Source organism: Orbicella franksi, chromosome 3 (genome assembly GCF_964199315.1).
Source record: "Orbicella franksi chromosome 3, jaOrbFran1.1, whole genome shotgun sequence".
Lineage (NCBI taxonomy): Eukaryota > Metazoa > Cnidaria > Anthozoa > Scleractinia > Merulinidae > Orbicella > Orbicella franksi.
Genome location: NC_138147.1, coordinates 19,882,757 through 19,910,000, shown reverse-complemented (window position 1 = coordinate 19,910,000; position 27,244 = coordinate 19,882,757). Strand labels below are relative to the sequence as shown.

Below are 27,244 nucleotides of genomic sequence, written 5' to 3'. Positions count from 1 at the left end.
GGATCAAGACGCTGAACCAAAATACATCAAAGCCAGAGCAGTACCTTACGCATTAAGAAGTAATGTTGAACTTGAACTCGAAAGATTGGAGCGTAAAGGAATTATATCTCCAGTGGAATTCTCAGAATGGGCAGCAACCATTGTACCTGTGGCAAATCCCAATGAGACTGTGAGGATCTCTGGAGACTATAAACTAACAGTAAATCAAGTGTCCAAACTGGACAATTATCCAATACCGAAAACAGAGGATCTTTTCGCTACCCTGGGAGGTGGTGAGAAATTTACCAAGCTGGACATGTCGCAAGCATATCAGCAGATGACTCTAGATGAGGAGTCTCGGAAGTTTACCACCATAAACACCCATAAAGGCCTATTTCAGTACAAGACTGCCTTTTGGAGTGTCCTCTGCACCTGGCATTTTTCAGAGGACGATGGAAAACCTCTTGCAAGGCATTCCTCAGGTCATTGTGCGAATGGAGGACATTCTCAGCAGCGGGAAGGACGACAACAATCACATTGCCAATTTAGAGGCAGTACTCAAGAAGCTGTCAGAAGCTGGACTGCGGCTGCGAAAAGAAAAGTGTTTCTTCATGGTGCCGGACGTCACCTATTGTGGTTATGAGATCAATGGTCGTGGTATCAAGCCAGTAGAAGCTAAGGTGGAAGCCATACAGAATGCCCCAGTGCCTGAGAATGTTACTCAGCTGCGTGCATTTCTGGGAATGCTAAATTATTATCACCGTTTCCTACCAGACATTGCTACAGTACTAGAACCACTCCACAAGCTTCTTAGACAAGGTACAAAGTGGTGTTGGAAGACCAAGCAGCAGGTGGCTTTTGACAAATCCAAGAAACTACTCTAGTCTGCAAACCTCCTGGTACATTTCCAGCCAGATCTGGAACTAATCTTGGCGAGTGATGCCTCAGATTATGGAGTAGGGGCGGTACTCTCCCACCAGATGGCAGATGGAACAGAACGCCCAATTGGTTACGTCTCAAGATCACTGAACACAGCATCATCTTTGGAGTGAAGAAGTTTAATCAGTTCTTGTACGGTCACAAGTTCACCATACAGACTGATCACAAGCCGCTGGAAGGGCTTTTCAACGAGAAGAAAGGAGTATCCCAACAAGCCTCTCCAAGAGTTCAGCGGTGGGCCCTTACCTTGGCAGCATATGAGTACAAAATTGCCTATAAAACGGGGACCACAAATCCCAATGCGGATGCATTAAGTCGACTCCCCTTGTCCAAGAGGCCAGAGTCTGTTCCTGTACCTGGAGAGACAGTTTTGCTCTTAGAACATCTGGACCACACCCCCAATCAACTCACGTCATATCCAAGAATGGACAAGGCGCGATCCTGTTCTCTCAAAAGTGCACCAGTTTACACTTAATGGATGGCCACACCACTGCCAGGATGTGCAGTTACACCCATATTTGAGCCGGAAAGCAGAATTAACCATAGAAAGTGGATGCGTTCTATGGGGAAACAGGGTGATAGTACCACCTCAAGGACGAGCACAAGTCATAGCCGAGCTTCACGAAGCCCATCCGGGCATATCAAGGATGAAAGCCCTTGCACGTGGTTATGTGTGGTGGCCAAACATGGATCGTGAGTTAGAAGATGCAGTTAAAAAAGTGTCAGCAATGCCAACTGCACCAGAAGGCCCCAGCAGAAGCACCTCTCCACCCATGGGAGTGGCCCGGTCAACCCTGGTCATGGGTGCACGTTGATTATGCAGGGCCATATAAGGGTCACATGTATTTAGTGGTGATCGATGCACATTCCAAGTGGATGGATGTCCACATAATGCAAAGTACAACATCAGCTGCCACCATAGTGAAGTTGAGAGAAATCTTCGCGACCCATGGTCTCCCGGAAACCATCATCAGCGACAATGGTCCCAATTTCACAAGTGCGGAATTTGAGAATTTCCTCTCAAAAAATGGCGTCAAACACAACAAAGTATCGCCATACCATCCAGCTTCGAATGGACAGGCGGAGCGAGCAGTTAGAGTTTTCAAAGAAGGGATAAAGAAGATGGAAGAGGGAACCATGCAAGACAAGTTGTCACGTTTTCTGCTCAAGTACAGAACAACACCACACACGACAACAGGGGTTACACCAGCGGAGCTGCTGATGAAGAGAAAGCTGAGAACTAAGCTTGACCTCATAGTGCCCAACACTGCAAGTCTGGTGAGACAGAAGCAAGAACATCAAAAACAGACCCACAACCACCACGCCAAACACAGGGACTTTGAAGCCAGTGATCCTGTGTTCATAAAGGACTTCAGTTCCCCTAAGTCCTGGCAAAAAGGAACTGTGGTACAGACGACGGGCCCAGTCTCAGCCCTAGTCGAATTACCGGATGGTTGAGTTGTTCGACGACATCAGGACCATATGCAGAAAAGCCACAGCCAAGACCCAACAAAGTCAAATCCTAAGATATTAGTACCAGGAGTGGGGTCGGAGGTAGATTGCACAACAGACGCAACCCAACCGAGTAGCCCAACCAAGCCGGTCATGAGTTCGTCTGATGCACAAGAGGCTAAACCATCATGCCCAGTCCGCGACCGACGTTTACCCGACCGTTTCAAAGACTATGAACTTTAAAACTTATGACACTGCTTTTGAACATTGATTAGCGATTGGCAAGAATCATTATGTGAAAAACATTTGATTGATTTTATTACGCTTCTGCTCAGTGTTTCTTTTTGTTTTGTTTGGAATAGCAAAAGTCTTAAGGGGGAGGAATGTTATAATCTAGTCACGTGCGGAGTCATGTTATCGGTAATCGGATATCCATGTTGTGTAATGTAGGATTTCAATTCATTCTTCTTCATGATTATTAAAGCATGTAGATCTACAATTCGCTTCACCTTGATTTATTACATAAAGTATACCAAGCAAGTAAAGTACATCAAGCAAGTAAAGTACACCAAGCAAGTAAAGTGCATGAAGCAAGTAAAGTACATCAAGCAAGTCAAAGTGTGCCAAGCAAGTAAAGTACATCAAGCAAGTGAAGTACATCGATCAAGCAAGTAAAGTACATCAAGCAAAGTATACCAAGCAAGTAAAGTACACCAAACAAGTAAGGTACATCAAGCAAGTAAAGTACATCAAGCAAGCAAGTAAAGTACATCAAGCAAATAAAGTGTACCAAGCAAGTAAAGTAAGTAAAGTATGCCAAGCAAGTAGTTTGCCAAGTAAAGTATGCCAAGTAAGTAAAGTATATCAAGCAAGTAAAGTACCTCAACCAAGTTAAGTACACCAAGCAAGTAAAGTACATCAAGTAAGTAATTAGCACATCAAGAAAATAAAGTATATTAGGTAGTATGATACCCTTACAGCCAGGATCATGGCAGAGTTTTAGTGCCAGAATTTCCAATGCAAGTACAAATAAAAAAGGACTTAATGGACATCCCTGCCTTACACCTCTAGAGACTTTAAATAATTTGTCCTGTACCTGCTGTTCATCACTCTACTTTCTCTATTGTTGTACAGAATCGAGACCCACTTTCTGTTCCTAGGCCCGAAGTTGAAGATTTCCAAGGCTTGATGGAGAAAACTCCATTTTAAAGTATGAAAGGCTTTCTCGAAGTCTACAAAAAGAAGAATTCCAGGGATTTTGTTAACGTCTGTAAGGTCATTAGGTCACCTAATAGGTAGATGTTCTCTCTGATGTAAATTCCTTTTATAAGCCTTTTTGATCAGAATGAATCAAGGACGGAAGTGAGGGTTTGATGTATGTTGCTATTATCTTAGCGACAATTTTATAGTTGACATCAAGAAGGGTTATTGGATGCCAGTATGTTATTTCATTTAAGTTTTCCTCAGTTTTTGGTATGAGGAAAATTATTCCTCTTCTTTGTGATATTGAAAGTTGGTTTTCGTGGAAGGCTTCATTGTAGCGATCGAAACTCTGAAAAATGAAAGCAGTAAAGAAAAGGAAGTGGATAATCGCTTGGAAAAATACATTTTACTGACCTTGTGAACGCTGCAAAGTCGGTTGCAGGTTTTTCTCCTCCCCGCCAATTTCAAGTTGGGCGGAATTACGTCACATAAACACAGCCTGGTTGCCAAGGACAGTTCAAAATGGCAGCCTCTGAAGTCACTTCTGTCAAGATGAATTTCTTCATGATAGCAGGCACTTAGTGGTTGAAACTTCGGTGGGTGAAAAAGCTGAATGTTTACTTGCTATAGGTGAAGACAAAAATATAAGCTTTTTGGAGTGACCCTCTCCTTTAATGATCCTTCTATCGTGATTCCTTTTCTCCAGGTTGAAGAAATACTTTTTTGGCTTCTCTCCCTGTTCAACTCATCTTGCTTTGGATCTAAACATAGCCTCTCCTCTTTTTGAATCATACATATCTTCTAATTCTTTCTTAGCCAATTTGTAGTTATCCAATAAATTTTAGTTGAAATATTGATTGCCACATATTTGCTGGTCTAGTCTTTGGATTTCTTCCTGCAGTTCAATTTCTTTTCTTTTTAAGCTTAATCTTCAATTTTTAGCGGGGCATCACGGCACGAAGCGTGCCAATGAAGCACCATGGGTAAGGAGAATTGGTAATTCATCAAGCTGAGAAAATTTGGTAATGACATCAGGGTACAAGCGAACAAACATCCATCCATCCATACAGACTCTGGGGGGGGGAGAGGCGTCTCGAGATAGCCCTCATGAGGAAGCTAAGGAATGCAATCTTTTCTTGGTGGGATTTTTCAAAAAAGTCAGAAAAAACCTCATTTCCATTTGTTATGTCAACAAACAATCGAAGACGTTGATCTAACGTTTTCAAGATAGGGTTTAACTAAAGTAGAACATGAAAGAGGATGGCAGAGAGCAAGGATTAACAGCCAAAGTGGCGAGGAAGATCGCGAAAGAGTGGGCCAGGGCTAGAAAGGAGGCGAGATAGTACTGAACAATGCTGTGAGGCAGAGCAAACCAAAATTGACTCAGAAGAATACAGAACTTCATGTCGAGATGTGCAGCCATGCAAGAAGTCGCATGATTTCATCAGGTGATCAACAAGAGAAATTAAACATGTTTCATGTGTTTAGAGGAAAAACAGATTGGGAAAAAGTGGTCAATTCGTTGATCTATTGAAAAGATTAGTTCAGTTCAGTCTTTGCAACTCTTGCTGGAAGTTTCTGCCTATAGGATTCAAACTGAAGTCAACTGCCAAATTGTGGTAAGTGACTTTGTGACAAAGAAACTTTTGCGTTTTCCATAAAAACTATCTGGTTGCTTCAGCGAGATAAGCTTACAAGTTAAACTTATATCTTCAATAGGAGTTTTTAAGTCTCCCTGATTATCTGATTTGGAACATGGAGAGAAATTTGAAAAATTTCAAACAATCAGACTAGAGTTGTTGTTGAATATTAAGTTGCATATTGTAAACAAATAAGCTTAGTTGTCTGTCTTTTTCACCATATACCGATAACCTCATGTCTAGAAGTAATAAAACTGTATTTGTAAAACCGCCAGGGGAGTTTTGAAGTGTTCTTTCTGTTAGTAGGGACAGCCGCTTTGTAGACTGCTATAATTTCTTCTTCTGTTTACCATTGGAGGAAGGAAAACCATCGATTTGCTATCTTTGACAGCTTTTGACGCTCATATGTTGCCATGCATATTGTGTTTACAAATTATGGAGACTTCCTTCTTTTGTTTGTTTAATCTATTGGGTTTAGTGAAATGCTTGGCTGAATTTCTTTTAAGGTTATTGGTAAAAGACTGGTAAAGCTACGACTGAAAAAAGGACTGCAAAGCTGTAGGCAAAAATAATATTCAAATTACGCTTTAGCGCGAATAATTATCAAACTTGAACATCTCAAGTCTTTGAGATTTTGGGCATTTTCTGGCTTCTAAATGCATCTCTTGGCTTTAACTGGAATGATAATCAATCTTAAACGAATTTTCTGTAACATTTCTGTCATCCTTCTTTTGAGTCACCTGTAGTGATATGCATATTGTGTTTGTATAGGTAATAGCATGACCTGTACGTGGTATTTGGCAACAATACTGCGAGTGATATTTCAAAATTGCCCAAAATACTACAAGCCGCGAAGCAGTGAGTGATATTTGGAAAATTTTGAAATATTACGAGTTGGTATTATTGCCAAATACCACATACAGGTCATGCTATTATTTGTTTATAATAAAAGCCAAGAAATTTTTGGGAACACACAAGAGACCTTTATTTCATTAAAGTTGGAAAAACAAACACAGGCGTCTGGATTCGTAACAATCTTTTTACATTAATGAAAAAAATGATTGACAGTATTTTGTGAAACCAGTTCAAACCACTGAAGGCAAACAACATGAAATAGTTCAATGAAAGTTATTTTCAAATCATGGTTTTTGCAGTCACTGCAGCCATGAAGTGAAACCACAAATTAAGAAAAGGTACGGGCAAGCTTCTTCCAGTGTTTAATTGCTGCTTTGTTGAAAAACACCCACGCCAGCTCCGTAATTTATCGTGACCTGACAGCCATGAAAGTGGTAGACTACTGTTTGGCAGGCTGGCGTCGCTGTACACTTGTACTGCATGGGCAAATTGGAAAGAACTGGGCAGGAATTCTGAACCTGTTGGCCGACAGGAGAGCTGATGATGGATGAAATCTGTCGTTGTTCTGCTTCGTCGCCTTCCTTGTAGTCTGCTCGCTTGTGTAGCCTGTTACACTGATGATAGCACTTCTTGGCTGATTCGAGACCTTCAGCTTCTTCACAACTGTTTTTCTTACCGAATGGCTGGTTAACTTTCTTCCCTCTACATCCAATTCTGCTTCCAAGGCCATATTCTTCATGAAGGAGTCGATCTTATTGACACCCATCCTCTGTTTCTTGTACCACACTTCGGATTTCTGTTTTTTCAATAATGGCAAGATAAAATGGGCCACTGTTTTGCATTTCTTCAGGTCTGTGGGCAAGATATGTTTTGAAGAACTGGACTGGGTTTTTGGGTTTTCTTCGAATGTCACATACTGTGCCTTGGTCGTCTTTGTTCAAGCTAAAATCTTCAACAAACATTTCATGGTGCTCTTGGCAACCTCGCAGACCAAAATGAAGGGTGAGCAGATACCACAGAGTATGAAGGAGTGACTGGATTTTGTTCGCCAAGTACACGATTTTTCCATAGCTGCTCTTCATCTTGGACAGTAAGTACTTTAGTTGCATTAGGTTGTTTTCTGTGGCCTTTTTCACAAAGAGCTCTTTTTTTTCTTCCTCATAACCTTTATTAACCACATTGTACTTAATTACATCAATAAATGTGAAAGGCTACACATGCATGCACACACACATAACAATAACTTAGGTAAATGCCTAATTATTTTACAGATTACATTAACAAACCCTAATTTGACCAAAAAAATTATAACCTAAAGTGACCATAGCAAGCCATCCTTGCTGTTCTTAGTGTAGAAAAAGACCCCATCTTCTATTAAAATCGTTAAGAGTCCCATTCTTTACAGCAATATGACTTTCTGTCTCTTTTTTACTTCAATCTTATATAAAAACAATTAAAATTTAGAGGGCAGTTTGACCTCCTACATTCCCAGATACATAATTTACTTAGAATCAGCAGATAGTTTAATATGTCGTTCCTTTCTAAAAAACACAAGATAACATCTTTGAGTGTCAACGTTAAATTTCATCAGACATCTGACCACCAATCAATGGAGCATTCCCAAAAAGCTTGCACATGAGAGTATTCAAAGAAAAGATGATACAGAGTCTCTTCATTTAGATCACAAAAGGTACACTGATCAGTCAACAACTCAATTTTTAAAAGCTTAATATTGGAGAAATCATTAACTAGTTAATGATAGTTAATTGACCAGTGAGAGATTTCAGTATATCAGTTAATGTTCTCGATTTCGTGTCAGTTGTCTTGATATCCAGAGTGGAGACTTAAGCTTGATTTCATCACATTTACCATTCCAAGCTCAGTACAATTTACAATGTCTGCTTCTGAAGGTGTTCGTCCAAAACGTAGAACTAAGCCGGTTTACCATGTAGATTTTGTTTATGACCTGCCCGTCAACTCTCTGTTTTCCGACAATCTCTTGGGGCCAACACTCGATAGTAGATCAGCTCCTTCATCCCAAGAACAGCCTCCTGTTTCTTCTTCAAAGTCGAATACATCAACATCCTTGCTATAAGCGAACACGATCCCAACATCAACTTTGACGTTCAACCAATAGCTTCAGTTAGTCCAACTACAAAAGGAGAAGCTCAAATTGGAACTTAAAGTTTTGGAAAGCCAAAGGGAACGCCCTCTTCATTCAATGTATTCAGAGCTTCACCTCGGTGATGCTAGCACCAAAGATCCCACTGTAACAAGGAAGCCAAAATGAACCATCGACTGCCAGCAAGATTTCGTCCCCGGCGTGCAAGGCGAGTATGATAAACTTGATCTTTCTGAGTTTGCCTCTGGTTTTTTACTAATGATTAAAGGATATGAAGTCGCTGAAAAGGAGGCTTTATTGTCCCAGTTAGAGTTATTGATGACAAAATCAATAAGCTATACATGGTCTAGCATTCGTGCATTTCACAAGTTCATTGCTAAGCAAGTTGAACAACGACGTATTGCGTGGCAAGATACCAAAGATATTCAGGATCAAGCCAATACCTTTTTCCGTGATTCCGATCTGCGAAATTCCACTCGACAAGATGCCCCGCCAGTTGGGTCGGGCATCTTTAATAATTCAGCCACATCCATGTCTAACAACAACACCACGACTAAGGCATGCAAGGCGTGGAATTATACGGGCGCCTGTAAATGTGACAAAGATCTACTGAATTACAAAGATCATCGTTGTTGTGTTTGCAAAGCAGATCACCCCATGCTGCATTGCCCGAAACGTCGTTCTCCCATTCCAGCTTCCCCCCAATGACAACAATCTGTCAATCATCTCGACCATTCAAATGTTTTGACTCGGACCGGACATGGACATGAACTTTGGACAAGCTTTAACATCTCCATAGTGGTTTGACATCTGCTCACTTCTCAACATCCCAAACCAAATGCTTTCGGTGCAAGAGTTTCAGTACCAACGTCGCTGCTCACCAATGTCTGGCGAATTCTTTTAGCTGATTATCATGATAACATTGTGGCTGAATTTCTCGCTTTTGGCTGGCCGATTAATTACACCGCACCATCACTTCCTTCCTCTACATCGCATAATCACCTTTCAGCAACACAGTACGATTCCCACGTGCGCGAATACATCAATACAGAACTGCATTGGCATGCCTTGGCCGGACCATTTGATCATTCTCCCTTTCCGCAGCCCGCCATTTGTTCTCCGTTACAAACCGTTCCTAAACGAGGGTCAACATTGTGTCAAGTTGTTATGGATTTAAGTTTTCCGCCAGGTCATTTGGTCAACGATGGCATTCCTTCAGACAGTTACCTAGGTGATGCTTACAAGTTGCACTTACCGGGAATCAACCGATTACTGGAATTTATTCTACAGAAAGGACGAGGTTGTCTTATTTTTAAGAAAGATTTGCGGCGGGCATATAGACAGTTTCCTATAGATCCCAAAGATTACCATTTGCTAGGTTTTTGCTATGACGGAAAATTGTACTTCAACACCTGTTGTCCTTTTGGGTTGCATTCTTCTGCGATGATTTGCCAAAGGTCAACTAGCGCCGTAGTACACATTTTCACCAAAACTGATTTTTTAGCGGACGTTTATCTTGATGATTTTTATGGAGCAGAGATTGCCTCGCATGCACAGAAAGCCTTTGATCATCTTGGTGACTTGTTTCTTAAACTTGGCTTAGATTCATCCCCTGAGGATTGTCCTCCAGCTACAACAATGGTTTGTCTTGGAATACTTGTGAACACAACCACGTTTACTCTCGAGGTCCTGGCAGCTCACGTAATGGGGTTACTCGCCCAATTACGGGTTTGGACAAAAAGTTCATCGATTACTAAAAAACAACTTCAGTTGCTTTTAGGAAAACTTTCGTTTGTCACTGCCTGTGTAAAACCTGGCAGAATATGCATGGCATGTCTGCTTAATCGTCTTGAAGCCTGCAATGCTACTTCTCATCACCGGTACTCAATTACTAATGACATGCAATTAGATATCCAGTGGTGGCTTCATTTCCTCCCCCAGTTCAATCGGGTATCATTAATCAAACCCTTCTTATGGGATTTTCAATGCTTTAACTTTGCTACTGACGCTTCTCTATGCGGCGGTGGCGCGACTTGTCGATCAGACTGTATACGCTTTATTTTCCCAGATGACATTTTGTCTTCGTCACTTCATATTAACACGCTCGAACTTTCTACCATTGTTGTCGCAGTCAAACATTGGGCACTGCAGTTACAGGGTTCCAAGTTTATTATCTCTTCCGACAACTCAACCGTGGTAGCTGTTATCAATTGATCTGCCTCGGCCAATCCCTTTATGCAACGTTGCCTTTGACAGCTCTGGTTTACATCGTTGCTATTTGACTTTGAAGTCCGGGTCGAACACGTTCTGGGCAGACATAACCAATTAGCTGGTTATCTCAGCCGTTGGCATTCTGACATTTCCGCCTGCGACAAATTCCATCACTTGTGTAGCCTTTTGGATCTTACATTAAGCTTTCAAGGAGTTGCGCCCTCTTGTTTTTCATTCGATGTATTATGATGACATGGACTTTTGTTCCTTTTCTAGGCCAGCCACATGTCCGACTCCAGATGGGAGATGTTTTCTCACCGGTATTTCTAGAATCCTGGGCGTCTCGCTTAGTCTCTTTGGCCCATGCCTCATCCACGCAGAAGAATATGGCTGCCCATGCCCACAGTTTTAGGAACTTTTGTGAACAGTTTTCTCTTTGCACTTTTCCTATTTCTCTCGAATCAATTAGTCTCCATGTTGCTTATTCAGTGGCTCATCAGCGAGCCTATGGTACAATTTTAAACCATATAAGTAGCCTTAAGCATTTTCATCAATTAGCAGGATATGAGCTTACTTGGAGCTCAGATTATCGGTTTACACTTTTGTTACGTGGTGCTAAACGTTTTCTGGGGCAAGCCGTTTCCCGTAAATCAGCCATTACGCCTCACATTTTACATGGTATGTTTGTTCTCTTCGATTTTTCGCTTCCCCTGCGTGCAGCCATGTGGGCCTTGTTTTTGGTAGCCTTTTTTACTTTGCTACACAAATCTAATTTAGTTACCAATAATCTCCGGGATATTTCTTTTAAGGTCATTACAAGAGCAGATCTTGTTTTCACTGATTCGGGTGCCCAGATTTTTGTCAGGGTGACAAAAACCATTCAGTTTCAGCAGCGTGCTTTTACATTGCCGCTGCCCCGTATTCCGTGATCTCGGTTGTGTCCAATCGCTGCTTTACGCCATCATTTAACCCTAAAACCTGGTTCAGGTTTCACCCCCCTTTTTTCAGTGCTTTTTGGGTCCCAGCTTCACCCTATCACATATAAGCAGTTTTCGGTTTTTCTTTCCTTCATTTGGAACCTTCTTTTTTCTACCCACATAGTTTCCGACGTGGCGGTGCGACTTTCGCATTTGACTGTGGTCTTCCCTTGGAAATGATCAAGTCTCTGGGAGATTGGCAGAGCGATGCCTACCTTATTTACTTAGAGTTATCTGATAAACAAAAGTTAAACATGTGTCAAGCTATGGCACATAAACTGCAAGCTACATTTTAGTACGTTTCTGTTACAGGTTAATATTTTCTTTCACTTACGTCCACGTCTATTTAATGTTTTGTCAATCAGCCTTCCTGTCAATCCTCCTTTCCCCTACAGTTTGGGCTTCTTGGCGTTTTTAGTTCATTGAACAGTAGGGTCCCGTTTTAATCAGACTGTCCAATAAACATTTTTTTGCCCAAACTGTTGTCCTCTCGTTATCACGTGGGTTGATTGAGAAATCATTAACTAGTTAATGATAGTTAATTAACCAGTGAGAGATTTCAGTATATCAGTTAATGTTCTCGATTTCGTGTCAGTTGTCTTGATATCTGGAGTGGAGACGTAAGTTCGACCACCCTCCACTCTCAGTTGTTGGTTTATTGTACAGTAGGGTCCCGTTTTATTCAGACTGTCCAATAAACATTTTTTAGCCCAAACTGTTGTCGTCTCGTTATCACGTGGGTTGATTGTAAACAATACGTAATTCAACAATCAGTACTGAAAGGACCATACATAGGGTTCATTCACAACAGTTTGAGGCAAGAGATAAATTTTATTGAGCATATCTTCAACGTCAAAATCAGTAATTAACCTATTTAACATATTTGGTAACTTAGCTTTTTTGGATAATAAAGTTTGTAAAATTGTCTGTTTTTGGCAGACTTGATATCAAAACCCTTGTGAGCATCTTCTAATATCATAGGGTCAAACTCATTCACCAACACTCTAGCCTTCAAGGACTTTGGAACAGAGGTCCGCAAGGCAGTCGAGGTCAGGAAGTTAGTATGCAATCCTGTGTTTAAAGCACTCGTAACAGGTGACATTATCATATTCAAATAACAAATCGTGTAAACAAGTAATATCCAGACTGTAGCGATTTGCATAAAAAACAGGCCTATTATTTATCTTAATCTCTTTATTGTTCCAAATTGTTTTCTACACAACTCATGTCGAAAAGCGACCTTCTGAAATCAGCCCACCATAGAAGCAACTCAGCGTAAAAGCCAGTACGGTTTAGGCTAAGATCATTGACATCATAATTACAGCTTAGCAAAAAAGGCTCCACCATGGTTTCTTAAAAGAAAATTAAAGTACGATTTCCATGTTCCTTTCCTTTCATCTAAAATGCGAAGGATCCAAGATAGCCTTAAAGCTTTGATCTGCGTTTCAATGTCAGTTAAATTCAAACCTCCATGTTCTAACGTATTTATTACTGAATTTCTCGTAACTTTATCTGGACCCTTACACAAAAATTTGTAAATCATCTTTTCCATCCACCGTGATATATCATAAGGTGTTTCAATAATAGATGACACATATAACAGTTTTGGAATCAAAAAAGGTTTTACTGATAGTAACCTTACCAAAGAGCTCTTGCTTTTCCTTCCAGGACCTGTCTGCACTTGACGAATTCTCAGTCCTTTGCTATGAATATGTTGCTGTCATTTTGTTTGAGGTGTCTGTAGAGGACAGGTAACATAACTCTTAGGCTGTTCAGCTCATAATCGGAGCCATTGCCTTTGCGAATTTCGGCAAAGAATCACAAGACATTCATCTAGTTCTTGAGCTTCGTATTTGACAATGTCATCCTTAAGACCCTTGCTTTCTGCCCACGACTTCCAAACATTCATCCACGTCTTAGCAGTTTTGACTGCATTTTTGTTTATTGCTTTTTCCGCAGGCTTTTCTATTTCCTCAAAGGAAATTTCCGGGAACCTTGGCGCCATTTTTTTGAAAACAAAAGCAAAGACGTAACTGTGTTCAGTGTTGTCATGTTAGCCTTGTTTGTTGTACCATCCATTTTTGCTGCTATGCCACTATTATGCATAAGTAGTGATACTATCAACCAATCAAAACTCCGAAATTTCTCAGCTTATATTATAAATGTAGTTTACCACGGTTTTGTTGTTGTTGAAATGTCGAGTGGATGATTAGTATTGCACTAAACTCGCTGATGCAGCAAGTATGGAATATAATTTACCAAAATACTAAGTCCATACAATCTTCTGAAACCTGGTAAATTGCTAATAGCACCTTCATATCCCCTTTTTGCACATAAACATGAACTACGTTTTCTGCAAAATCAGTGACCCTGCATGCAAAGAAAGCTCTACACTGAGTTTGATTCCATTAGAGCCATTGTATTTGGTCAGGGATGTACAGTCCCTCTTCTCAATTTTTGGGGGGGTTTAAGTGTTTAGCTTTGGTGCATGTAGGATATATTTTTTATCTATTTAGCTGTAATGTTACTGATGTGTCAATTAAATATATCTTGACTTGACTGACCAAATGCACATATGCATCAAAACCTTCGCGTGTGTTCAATTGTCTGTAGTAGTGTTATTTTTACCATTTATTCCAGAGAGATTTTGTTATTGTGAATGTTGCAATTTTGTGATGAGGAATGGATCCCATTATATTCCTGTATGCTGTTCTGAATACTGTACAGCTGTCATACTTTTAACTGTATCGCACTTTTGGGAAGTGTCTTAAGGCTGTGTAGAATTCCAGTAATTTTAAAAGCGAGTATTAATAGCATATTTTATGAAAAGAAACTGAACTATTGATTGATGTACAGCATAAAGGCAAATAGCAATGCACGATTTTATTATAAAATAATGTACAAATTCACGCCACAAGTAATTCAATTGTAAACATTGTAATATAATAGATTTAGCTAAGCCTAAAAGTGGAGCTCCTGGGCCGGGTTGCTCAAAGCCAGATTAAGCTAACCCAGAATAAGCAAGAATTTTGATTTGAGTTTTGTCACTTTGCATTGAGGTTTTCTGTTTATAATGTCTGGTCTTCTGTTTTGAGTTTCAACAATCTCAAACTACATTATACATAAGTGGTGACAAACATTTGTATACCTTCCAAACAACCTAGCCCTGATCAACAAGTTAACCTTGCTTTAGCCCGGGATCCAATTGAAAATCAGTACTTGGTCAGCAGTCAACTTAAAAAAAAAACTTGTGACCTTGATGGGCTCTAAACCTGAGCCCATGATATGGTCATGTGATACTGGTCAGCGGATACCTTGTTTTGACAGCTGTCAATGGACAATAACATGGATGTCCAATATCATGTATGTATGATTAAACCAAGGCTGCATAACTTGGTTTTAGCTGGAGTATGGCTGCCACGTTCCGCATCATTGGGCACACATGCCACGATCCATGCCGCTAGCCATGTAGACCATGAAAAAAGAGTTGTATGGTTTTCTATTTCTATGCATGCATGTGGTTCTGTTTCTATAGCTATGGGGCTCTGCTTTCTATGGTTATGGGGCTCTGGTGGCCGTCAGGAGCTCTGCTATAAAGGTGGCTGTATCATAAATTGTTTCAGAAAAAATGGAAGGAAGGAATAAGTTCCTGGTTTAAGGTTACCATATACCTTTAGAAGTGTTTCGCATCCAAGAGAAGTAATGCTTCAGTCTGTTTTATACTGTACTGTAGATACCTAAACCCCTATATCAAATTAAAGCTTATAGAACTGGTTATACAACGAGACCGAGAATTTTGAAATAAAATGAATTTTCCAGTTATCCATGCCCCCTAATGGTCCAAATCACCTTTACAAAGCTACAGGTCAATGCAAATTTTTGCTAATTTAATTCGTTACTCAGGTTCCAGACCCAAAGTGCTTAAACAGTGTGTCTGCATTTTGCCATATTCAATTTCAGTGAAAAGTTGCAGAACATTTTTGAAATATGTGGAGTGATTGTACATAAATCACTCTTGGGAAAAAAATATTTCTAAATAAAATATTCCCCGACATGTTGTTGTTTCATGTCAAATTAGCTACATTGCTTAGATGCAAAACACTTCAAAAGGCATATGGTAACCCTTAAGACACAGCATTTACAACAGAGTGATTCTAAACTATATCCTTATTCTAGATCTAGACTAAGCATTTATACCACTATCACCCAAGACTGCATAACCTTCATGACCTAAAGGCAAGGTCAAGATCAGATCTACTGACTGTTTTTTAAAAAGAGGAAGCTTGGGATTGCATAACAGCAGATATGCATGTTTGCCAAGGTGACGACATCCCAATTTGTGTGCAGTTTTTTTAAACAGCACATTCAATATAGACAAGGGACAACAAAAGAAAAGCCACTACCTGGAATGCAAACAGTTTTAAGACCTAAATGGAAGATCAGGATTTATTATATAAACACCAGTGAAATACCAGGATTCTTCCTTTTACTAAAAAATCATATCTTCATCACACAGTGACGATACTGTTTCTCTCTTTCACACTGTAAAGATATCATTCCTTTTTGATAACATTTTTCTTTTGTCCCTTTCACTACACTTAAATTTGTTGATGTATGATTGAAACATCTTTGGATCTTCTTCGGTCGTCTTCAGCAATCTTCGGCAATCTTCGGTATTCTTCGGAAAATGTTTGGAAAATGTTCGGAAGCCTTCATCTGGCCTTTGGAACAATTTTGGAAAATCTTCGGAAATCCTCAGAAAGTGGTCGGAAACCTTCGGAAAATCGTCAAAAACATCATAGTATGTTTATGTAATAAACAGAATATTACATACCCGCTTGTGAATAAAAATTTTATCTTCTCATTTTCAACTCAATATCTCAGTGCGAGTTGAACACTTGAAGATAAAATTCGTATCCATGAAATAACTCTAGCTGGCCACATGTATGAGAAATATCAACTGCATCTTAATTTAAAGGAGGAAAATGCCTCAATGGATAGAATCCAAGAAAGACTGAAACGGCAACTCAGATTTGAGGTCCATCTCTGGGACTCTAAGCATCTTCCAATAATTCCAGGTGAGACGACCAAAGATAAGCGATCCTTTTCTTCAAAAATTTTAACAACTTTTATTTTCAGTGATATATAAAATAAAAAAGAATGCCTGTCAAGATGGGGGCAGGACTCAAAACAACCTAATACTAGAAAAAGCACAGCACCAATATTTGAAAAAAAAGGAAAAAAAAGACATGGAAAGGAGAAACAAACTAACTACAAGTAAATATAGAAAAGACTACTTTAAGACATAAGAATAGTAGATTCAATGAATGAATTTCCTTAATGTTGTGCTGGCCGTAATTGGATACGTTGTTCATTTAGATATGACTTAAGGAACTTATACCGTTTGTTTTGTTCAAACCTATTGAATCAATTTTTCTGGACCTAAGAGCATTTTTGTGGTCTCTTAAGGTAATTCCTCTGAAATAAGTGACAATAGATTTTCGTTCAAACTTTGTCCACTGAATATTTGTCATATGATAACTTCAATTTTGAAATAAAAAAGGGGGGTGCTCATGCTCTTTAAGGAGCAGTGAGGCATTGAAAATGCCCCATTTTGGCATTATTTAATGCTTATTATAAGAACGCATTCCCAGCAATTTCAAAATCTTTGTGAACCCGGACTCATAAGAACACGCATTAACCTACAGTCAATACATTGTGTCAGACACAAATAAACATTTTAAGTATGATTCAGACAGAAAGCTAAATCCTTGATTAAAAATTTGAACCAAATTTCTTGACGTGGTTACCGACTGCAAAATAGAAAAGACCACAGTGTATCTGCTATTTTTCTTATTTATTCAATTTTCAGCAATAGAAATTAGATCAGTCTTTTCTCACGCAAAGCTTATGATTAGTTGATTACAATGACTGGAAAAAAAATTGGGGTGCCCGTGCTCGTTGGTGAGCTAGAGCCATTTTTTCAACTGACAGAACTCAATATCAAGGCAAATCCGTCATGTTTTCAATATGCGCGTGCACAAGCGTGCGCTAATGACACCATAAATTATGCGCAGTAAGGATGCGCAATGCAAATGTGAGGAATGACCTTAAATAGGGTCACAGTTCCGAAGTAGCCGTAAGATTATGGTTGTAAAGAAGAATGAAATGCCTAACTTAAGGAAGGGAAGAGGGAGAACAAAGAGGGCAAAAACAGGAGATTCTGGAACAGCTGAAAAAAATGGTTGCTGAAGAACCCGAAGATGAGAATGACTTCTTGGAACTTCATCCATCAAAGTCCCAACAACCCGTTCAGATGGCTAGCAACATTGAAGTCTCCTCGCCTGAGGAAGAAGCTGCAAAAGTGTTGAAATCAGTTTTCAAGTGTACCCATTTGCTTGAACACTGTGTCACTACCAGCCGCAGCCAAAGCGTCTTGCTACGCTGTTATGGGATGTGTTCTCTGCGTTGGACAGTGGCATGTGTCCAGCGCAAATGCTTCAAAATGTCCCTTGTGTTGCACGTCCATGAATCACATACTGATACCCAGTGCGCAAAATCTGCAATTTGTTAGGGCAGCCTATCCACAACATCCACAATGGTGCAAATGAGGAAAGTGACACTGACACTATCCCCTATGGTATTGAAGACGACGAATCTGCCCATTTGGAAGAGGAGTTTAAGCTTCGCCCAATGCTTTGACTTTAGATCAGCTTTGTTTTACATTAAAAAAACACTAAACTTTCCCAAAAGTTTGAACGTTGAGTTAAAATATTTAAGCAATAAGGTAGTATATAGTTTACCTTCACTGATGTAATGTAACTAAAAAGAAAGTTCTAAGATCTTCTCCCTATTGAAGTTGTGTTACCTTACAGAGAATAAAACTTAAATGGTTTAAGTCACGAATTTTGTCACGGTGCTTCTTTGAAAAAAGAATGTGTAAGTTTATTCATGAAACAAGAGTGATGTATTGTTACTGCTATGCAATGTGATATTGCTAAAACTGTTTGTTGTTAGAATTATTCCAGGATTTGAGTAAATTTGAATAAATGATCAAGCTAGGCTCTTTTAGAATTCAGTGGGGAGTCCAAGTTCGAAACTAATCGCATGCAAAGAGGGCGTTTTTATTTTCATTCTTCAAGAGGGTCCTTCCATCCAGGCTTTCCTACTTCCAATGCCATCCCTTCATTGAGAACTGAACACTAGCTATCTCGCCTTTTGGGAGCCAGGAGCAAACATAACACAAAATTTCATGGACACCAATGTTTGATCTAAGATTTAGAATTCAAAATTCGAGCAGTTTCAAAACTGAAAAGACCTTGGAAGTTGTCTTCTTATTAAAATAAGAAAACTAATGAACATTGCTTCCTTCATAAAACTGGCCAAGTAGGTTATGTACCAGTCAATTTGAAACTTCAACATCCGCCCGAGCAACCCCCCTGGGCATTAGACATTTTGAATTTTTGGTTGGTCAAATTCCCATCCCTGAGGTGAAAAATGGTGTTCAAATGCCCCACCTTGGGTGCCTCCTTAGGCAATCAAATGCCTGTATCCAAAAGGCACAGTAGAAAACTCAACATTGTCACTTGCATTTTGAACAAAACAAATTTGCGTTCAAATTTATGACACGTAACCAGCCCACCCCTCATCAGATGGTCGCATCAAAGCAGCAAGTGTGGGAGCGACAACACTTTTCCCAGCATGTCAACATACAGGAATACTGGCTCATGGTTGCCCCAAGTCTAATTGGTTATTTCTCCATGAAATTATCATTTACATTTTAAACGGTTTTCTGTTTTGTGAACAGAGAAAATCTGAGCAGAAAGTGAATCTACTAAAACAAATTGGCACAGCAAATGTCCTCCTGTATTCTGATATAAAGAATACTTCCCTTGATCTGGAATGAGAATAATCAGGGTGATAAATGTCTCGTGATGTCAATGAATGACAGGACAGGTCTCCATCAAGGAACCATTCCTGTTAACGTTTTGAAAAATTTCTGTTTTGTGTCAAATCACTGGCCAGAGGATCATTGCCAAATGAAAATTCACAGGTCACATCACCGCCAGCATTAGTGTACATCTGAAGAGCATAATCAGTGCTTGGAATTTTTGCTAGGTTTAGTGGATGAATGTCTCGTGATGTCAATGAATGACAGGACAGGTCTCCATCAAGGAACCATTCCTGTTAACATTTTGAAAAATTTCTGTTTTGTGTCAAATCACTGGCCAGAGGATCATTGCCAAATGAAAATTTACAGGTCACAACACCGTCAGCATTAGTGTACATCTGAACAGCATAATCAGTGCTTGGAACTTTTGCTAGGTTTAGTGGATGAATTCTTCTGGTTGCTTGTGCCACTATGTCTGGAATTTGATTGTCTCTTCCTTCAGAGTAAAGAAATATTTTACCCGTACTACTCACTCTGTGAGGGCCTCCATGTTTTTTAATTGAAAATAAAGATGCCCTGAAGATGTGTTGATGGTTCCCGCCCCCTCTCTACCGACTAGCCGTACATTGTTAGCAGGCAGTGCTCATAAAAACTGTTTACCAGTCCATGGTCATAACTATACTGGAGCACTGCCACTATTGCCGTATTATGATCAGTGTAATATCAACATCATTTGCTGTAATTGGAAAAAAAATTCAATGAAGTTATTCTTTTCTCATTTCCTTCTCAATTTTACTCTATCTAAATTAGATACTCTCAATTTAAGTTTGTCTAAATTAGTCATCTAGTGTTTCTTGAGAGGAAACCTAAGCTTACAAACCCTGTGGTTTTTATGAAGTTTCCTCGCCATTCTTTCATTTAGTATATAAATTGTAGTTTTGTATCTTTATTGTAATCTTGCATATTAATTTTTGTTCTTTATTAATCATTGTACTCTAATTCTATTTTTGTTTGTGTGGGGTATGGGAATGAGAAATAGGCCAGAAAAAGATCAAATGACTTGTATAAGTTGTATTTAGCTTAGGAGAGTGAATTCAGGAAAAAGCTGCAGTTGTAATGGTTCACGAGTGTTCGGAAAGTTATAATCAACATTCAGAGTCGTTTTATTGAAACTATTATGCATAATTTTTTGCTTGCTTACTTTCCAGACCTTGCTCTTCTTGTCACAAACTTTTCCACCCCACCCCCTTTAGATGTGTCAAAGCTGAGATCGTAAGAAAACTTGCAGTGCATTTTTGGGGACAACAAATTATCATTCAAAAAACGCGGAGAATTTTCGGAAAGAACGAATTATCGCTCAAAAATACATGACTAATTATCACATACTGCAAATTATCAAACGATAACTTGCGGTAGGTGGTACACAGTTCTGCAACAATGGGCATCACAAAAATGCAAGGAAATTTCCTTGAAATTTTGTTTTGAGTTAAATTTCTTCAAAAAGCCACAAAAAGCCAGGAATTTCGTCGAAATTTATTTGCATTACTTTTGCACAATACTGTATGTTCAAAGTGCTACAATGCTGATGAACAAGACAGCGAAAAAAAGAAGTTCAGCATGAAGGGCATGTCGAAGAGACAGAATAACATCACCTGGCAGCGTTTCAAAGCAGCGTTAAACAGCAGCACTGATAGAGCCAAAGATAGAGGATTTTTATGGTTAACAGCAGGATGGCCACTTATGAGCAGCAGAAGCTGGGGCTGAGAGCTTATTATGGCAAACGCTGGGTGCTGCCAGATGGGATTCACACTGAGCCAATCGAGTTTAACATGACTTGAGCGGGCGGAAGCAGTGTGTTTGGCAGCACAATCAATAGTTCTTCGCGGACAAACCCGCACTTAGGCCCATCGTGCAAATATACAACAGGCTCGTTCGGCTTTGTCACAGCCCTTTCAAGCGTGTAGACTTTCAAAGACCAGATTGGACCTGTAGCCCTTTGAGTCCCACCATCAAGCTCACTAGGCTGGTAGAGATAATGAACATTCACATTGGAGGGGATCTTTTTTTCATTTATACCAACTGGCCTTGGGTATGGAGTGGAAAGTTTTGCCGAAACGGGCTTGTCTTTGATGGCGACAGCTCGTTTTTTACCAGACAAGCCTGTGGCCTCGTTATTCAGTGCCTCAACAACATTGAGAAGCCTTTTGACCCACATAGTCGACTGCTGGCCAGAAGGCAGGAGCATTTCCATGGAATACTGATGACCGAACAATCGCTCGGCAACTGTGCAGTTGAAACACTCAACAATGGCTTGGTCTCTGAATTCCAGTGCTCCCGTGACAAATATAGGTTTTGAGGTTTTCCATTTCTTTGGTCACGCTTCCCATGAGCTTGCGCCCAGGGTCAACCTGCGGCATCTGGGGCCACATCAAAGGGCTATGCTTGTAAATCGACTGAAAAGCTTTCACAACTTCAGCAGAGTCTTTCAAGGTCAGAGGCTCAGCTTCTTTGTAACGGCTGGTGACATCGACAACAATCAGTGCGTATTTATAAACTTTGCAGCCACTGGGAAGCTTGTTGTGTGGCAGAAAACAAAGGTCTGCTTGGTGGACCGCATTAGGAGACCACACGTCAAAATTTGGGCAAGGAATGTTTGATAAGCCACTGCTTGACAGTTTCTTCAGGGACTTTCGAGGCTTCTGCTAATTTCTTGATGGCAGAGATGCCTTTCCAGTGGCCGTTGGGGCTGTAGAAGACTTTGGTGAGCTTGGTGTCCATTATTTTACGCCCACGAAAGTTCAAAGAAAACAAAAAACTGCCTAACCAAGTGTGAGATCGCTGCTGCCCACAAGAAGCAGCTTGCCTTGTTGCTCCTACTCACGGGGTTGACAATAGTCTGTAAATTGAGGTTCTTTGCAAGGTTTGATTTGCTGGTCTGGGTGCGCCTGGTTATAGCATTTGAATGCATAATTGGCGTTCATGAAGTTCTGCTTTCCCTGTGCTTTAATTTCCCTGTTGGTTTCAATCCAATCAAAAAGCTTGGTGCGGTTGCACATGTATTTGGCTTGACCAGTTTCATATGCCTCAAGAGCTTTTTCATGCCACACTTTATGCGCCAATGCGGCTTTTCCGTTGTCGCCAGACAAATATTTAGCAAGATAGTTGCTGCCGGTGAAAGCAGCGGTGTTAAGAATTGCACCTTTGATCATCATTGCAATGCTAGCCATCGTGCATAGCAATACGCTTATTTTTTAACAGGTTGGGCGAATCTCCTTGTCCTTGAGATACTCTTTCAAATCATGTATATGTAGCAGTTTCCTTCATACAGAAAAAAGGTGGACCTCGCCCCACATATTCTTGCTTTCAAGGCCATTGTTGTACAGCATGTTGGATGAGCCGTTGATCGTCATGCTGACTTTCAACAGGTTGGGGAAGATGTATTTTAAGGTGGTCTGTGTGTAACACACATTGAAACTTTGTGTAAGGCTCTACATTTGCCATGGATTCAAAAGCTCCTAAAAAGTGACAGCTGGGGGACAGAAAATTGGAAAGTCATCCCATGTTCCTTCTTTAACAAATATGGGGGCTTATACTTCTTGCTTCAATGTAACTTTGATGAAAATTTCCTAAAGTCGATTGAAATGCCATCCTTCTACAAGCAAATTCTGAGTTTCTTTTTGGAACTGACGAGTATCTATGACAAGAACAGAGACCAGGAATTAATCCTTTTTTAACAACAAAGAAATACAAATAGGTGATAAAACTGTGTTTTATCAGGATTGGTTTTGGCCAAGGAGTCTACTCAATTTGTGACATTCTTGATTCCACTGGAGTGTACTTGAATTTTGCAGATTTCTGTCTGAAATTTTCAGTTAAGTGCAATTTTATCACCTATTTTCAAATTCTGTCTGCTATCCCTAAACGACTGCTGGAAAAGGCAAGGGACTTTTTTTGGCACCAATCCAATTTTTACTCCAGGGAATTCCATTTTTCACCCGTCATCATCACTGTCGATCGACTTATCTAAATTAACATGTAATGTCATGTCTTTTGTATGCATATCGACCTGTGAAGTACTTTTACGGCATAACCATTAGATTTACAATCTCAGGCAATTTATATTCAAGAGAGCTCAGAGAATTTCGAAGCGAACGTAGATTAAGATGTGACGTGTAGAAACGCATATTAAGGCTAAGAAAAATTGTACGATGCTGTGGAACTCTGAGGTAAAGGTCAAGATTCTTGATGTTGGGGAAGAAAGTTTCGTAAGAGAGCTCAGAGAATTTCGAAGCGAACGTAGATTAAGATGTGATGTGTAGAAACGCAAATTAAGGCTAAGAAAAATTGTACGACGCTGTGGAACTCTGAGGTAAAGGTCAAGGTTCTTGATGTACTGCAAGGTAGTTTGAGAGTCGGTCCAGAATACTACTCTTTCAATCTTGTAGGTTAACTCCTCTCGACAAACTCGATAAATCCTGGCAGAGAGCGTTGCAGCTTTCAGCTCGGGAACCAGGTATTTCCGAAGAACGTGTTAGTTTTCCTAGAGATGCACAAAGTTCCGTTTTGACTGGTTCTCGAAAATCGAGACGTTCAAGTCGTGGTTCAAGATCACGTGAAAATGCTGCAGTAGAAAGCGTTTTGGCCGAAGCGAAATTGGCTCAGTTAAAGAGAGCTAAAGAGAGAAAGTTGAAACAGCAGCTGTTACAGTTAGAAAATGAGATAGCTGACGCCGAGGACGAGGCTGATTTAGCTCAAATAAAGACTCGTTTTTACGAACATTTGGATTTAGACAAGAGAAGCAAAGGGTCTGAAGAAGTGCCTATCGTCAACGAACCATCTACTGAGCCAGCTGCTTTGGAGAAGGTAGTCCAGTACTCTGATCCGCAAGTAAATGAGAAGCTTGAACCATTTATTCCTGAAACTTGCCTGAAAGGGTCTCAGCCGTGTACCAGCGTTCCAGATCCAAGACTTCTTGAGGAGGTTCCGAGATCAGCATTGAACCCTAGGGCTCCTCCTTTTCCTCAGCCAGATGGTGAACGCGGAGCTTCATTTAAGGTTATTAATACTGACTGTACTAGTGTTCTCGAGAGTGTTGTCACTAACATGAACCTGATTGCTACAGGTGTGAGCTTGCCCCCCTGGAATTGGTAAAGTTTTCTGGAGATCCGTGTGAGTTCTTCAAATTCAAAACACGTTTCCATCAAATGGTGGAGTCTCAGAGTCTGTCTAACACAGAAGATGTCCCGTCTGCTGCAGTTTCTCGAGGGCAACGCAAAAAAGGCTGTAGCAGGATTCAAAGGCTCGCCTGGTGGAGTTAAGAAAGCCATGCGATTATTGGAGCTACGATTTGGCCAGCCACACATGATAGCCAAAGCATGTGTTGATGCTTTAATTGAAGGACCAAACATTTCAAACAGTGACAGAGAAGGCCTGAGAGAGTTTGCAGATTGTAGCAGGACCTTATACGAGACTCTGAAAGAAATGAACGCCCTGTCAGAAATGAACCTGTCAAAGCTTGGAAGAATGTCCAGAAAGCTGCCTACTGTCCATCAGGCTAGATGGAGAGATGAAGTGCAACAGATCCGCGAGCGGGGGATGTTGGCAAGCTTTAAAGACCTTGTGGAGTTTGTAGAGAAACGTGCAGATGCTGTAAACAATCCAATCTTTGGACGAATTGGCAAACAAGCAGAGTGGCAAATGTATCTGGCAAGAGAAATTCTGCCTCCTCCCGGCAGAACTGACAGTAAAGTGACTACGCTAGCAACGCAGCTTTCTCTGCCTGGCCAGAATGGTTCCCGAGGTACAGGCCGCCCAGTTAAATGTATGAATTGCGAGGCATCCCACAAGTTGGCCGATTGCGATAAATTTAAGAACATGACTGTGAGACAACGACAAATCTTTGTTCGAGGTAGAGGTCTTTGTTTAAACTGCCTGAGGAAGGGACACTTCGTTTCCCAATGCCTTGCCAAATCGAAGTGCAACCTGTGCTCACAGAAACATCTCCTCTTGCACAACGCCACGTCGCAGTGTATTGACCCCCCTTACCAAAGCCAAGACCAAGTCAAGGTAACCGCTAGCACTATGATGGGCAATGGTAGTACATTCTCCTCTAGTCAAAACCAGGACCATGTTAGAGTATCCGCGAACGTGATGACGGCCGATGGTGGTACCTCCACTGCCTTCACCTGTGACCAAGCTATCAGTGAAACCCCAACGATCAGTACGGTAAATTTTGCCAAGTCCGCATCCTACAAGGCGTGCAGTCCGACAGCGTTCACCTCACATAAAGTTGCTCTGCAAGTGGTCCCTGTAAGGGTGGAGGGAGAAAATGGGAACTCAGTCAACACATGGGCGTTGCTTGATACGGGAAGCAAGGAGTCGTTTATTGCTAAACCTACCGCTAACAAACTGAAGTTGAGAGTGAAGAGCTTAGAGTCCTTGGCAGTTTGTACCTTGACTGGGGAGTCAACAGTATGTGTAGGCAAAGTGGACCTGGCAGTTTTACCAATGGAAGGTCCAGAAGGCCATCGAATTCAGATTAAGGATGTCAAGGTTGTTGAACGCCTCAATGTGAACATGTCTAGGCCGCAGGACCTGTCGAAATGGGAACACTTAAAGGACATACAGCCTCCAGAGATTAGTGGAGAAGAAGTTACGTTGCTAATAGGAGCAAATGTCCCTGAAGCCCAGATACAGGAGGAAGTTCGCGTTGGTGGAGCGGGAGAACCATATGCTGTTCGTACTCTACTTGGGTGGGCCATTATGGGTCCGCTTAATAGCAACATTAGAAGCCAATCTGACAAAGTAAATGTAAACTTTCTGAAGTATGGCAGGGAGATGTTAGATCAACAAATGAGTCAGTTTCTTGGTTTGGAGAACATTGATTCGATCAGCAGCAGTAGGAAAGGGATGTCAGTTCAGGATCGAGAAGCCTTAGGCAAGCTGAACAGTTCTGTTCGCCTAGTAGATGGCCACTACGAGGTAGGAATGCTGTGGAAGCACGAGAATCCGTGGTTACCAAACAACCGAATGACCGCTGTAGCTAGACTTCATTCCCTGAAAAGACGGCTGTGCACAAATGAGCAGTTGTGCTGTAAGTACCGGAGCTTTATGGATGACCTTTTGACAAAAGGATATGCACGAAAGTTGACAGAAGATGAGGCTGCGGCTCGAAGTTCCAGGACGTGGTACCTACCACACCACGGCGTCTTCCACCCACGCAAGCCGGGAAAAATCCGAGTGGTATTCGATGCCGCAGCATTGCATGATGGGGTCTCCCTTAACAGTCAGCTGAATCAAGGGCCAGATTTAACAAACAGTCTGCTTGGTGTGTTACTGAGATTCAGACAAGAACGCATCGTACTTGCAGCAGACATACAATCTATGTTCCTTCAGGTGAAAGTACCTCCCAAGGGCGCCGACGCCCTTCGTTTCTTATGGTGGGAAGACACTGATTTCCATAAGCCTCCTGAGGAGTTCCAGATGGTCTCTCACATTTTTGGTGCGAAAGATTCTCCGAGCTGTGCAAACTACTGTCTCAAAAGAACCGCTGAGGATAACAAGATCTTTAGTGAAGAAGCTAAGAAGCTATGTGGAGAAGTCAAAGAAATCTCTCTCCATCAGTTCTCTGACGCATCAGATGAGGGTTACGGCATGTGCTCCTATCTGCAGTTCGTCTATGAGGATGGTTCTATTCAATGTTCCTTCCTGATTGGCAAGTCAAAGGCGATGCCAGTGAGACCGATTTCAATCCCAAGACTCGAGCTGCAAGCTGCAATGCTCTCTGCCAGGATTTATCAAGTTTGTTGAGAGGAGTTAACCTACAAGATTGAAAGAGTAGTATTCTGGACCGACTCTCAAACTACCTTGCAGTACATCAAGAACGAAAGCAAACGTTTTCACGCCTACGTAGCCAACAGGATTACTGAAATTCGTGAGATAACCAGCCTAGACCAATGGAGACACTGCCCAGGAA

General features: G+C 40.9%; 2 protein-coding genes and 2 pseudogenes across 2 annotated transcripts; 3 read left to right on the top strand and 1 right to left on the bottom strand.

The window, feature by feature from the left end:
• Positions 1–2,603: 2,603 nt before the first annotated feature.
• Positions 2,604–7,177, bottom strand: LOC145482627 (uncharacterized; annotated as a pseudogene).
• A 2,180-nt stretch (positions 7,178–9,357) lies between these two features.
• Positions 9,358–10,404, top strand: LOC145482392 (uncharacterized). Its single transcript, XM_081461024.1, has one exon. The coding sequence runs from the start codon at positions 9,358–9,360 to the stop codon at positions 10,402–10,404; it is 1,047 nt and encodes a 348-aa protein (XP_081317150.1).
• A 242-nt stretch (positions 10,405–10,646) lies between these two features.
• LOC145482617 (uncharacterized) lies at positions 10,647–11,674 on the top strand (annotated as a pseudogene).
• Positions 11,675–24,507: 12,833 nt separating this feature from the next.
• On the top strand, positions 24,508–27,078 carry LOC145482391 (uncharacterized). Its single transcript, XM_081461023.1, has one exon. It carries the CDS (start codon positions 24,508–24,510, stop codon positions 27,076–27,078), a length of 2,571 nt encoding a protein of 856 aa, XP_081317149.1.
• The last annotated feature ends 166 nt before the right edge of the window (positions 27,079–27,244 follow it).

Excerpts from the sequence above, each read along its gene's own strand:
- LOC145482392 (XM_081461024.1), top strand. The coding sequence starts at position 9,358 with ATGGATTTAAGTTTTCCGCCAGGTCATTTGGTCAACGATGGCATTCCT.
- LOC145482391 (XM_081461023.1), top strand. The coding sequence starts at position 24,508 with ATGTCCCGTCTGCTGCAGTTTCTCGAGGGCAACGCAAAAAAGGCTGTA.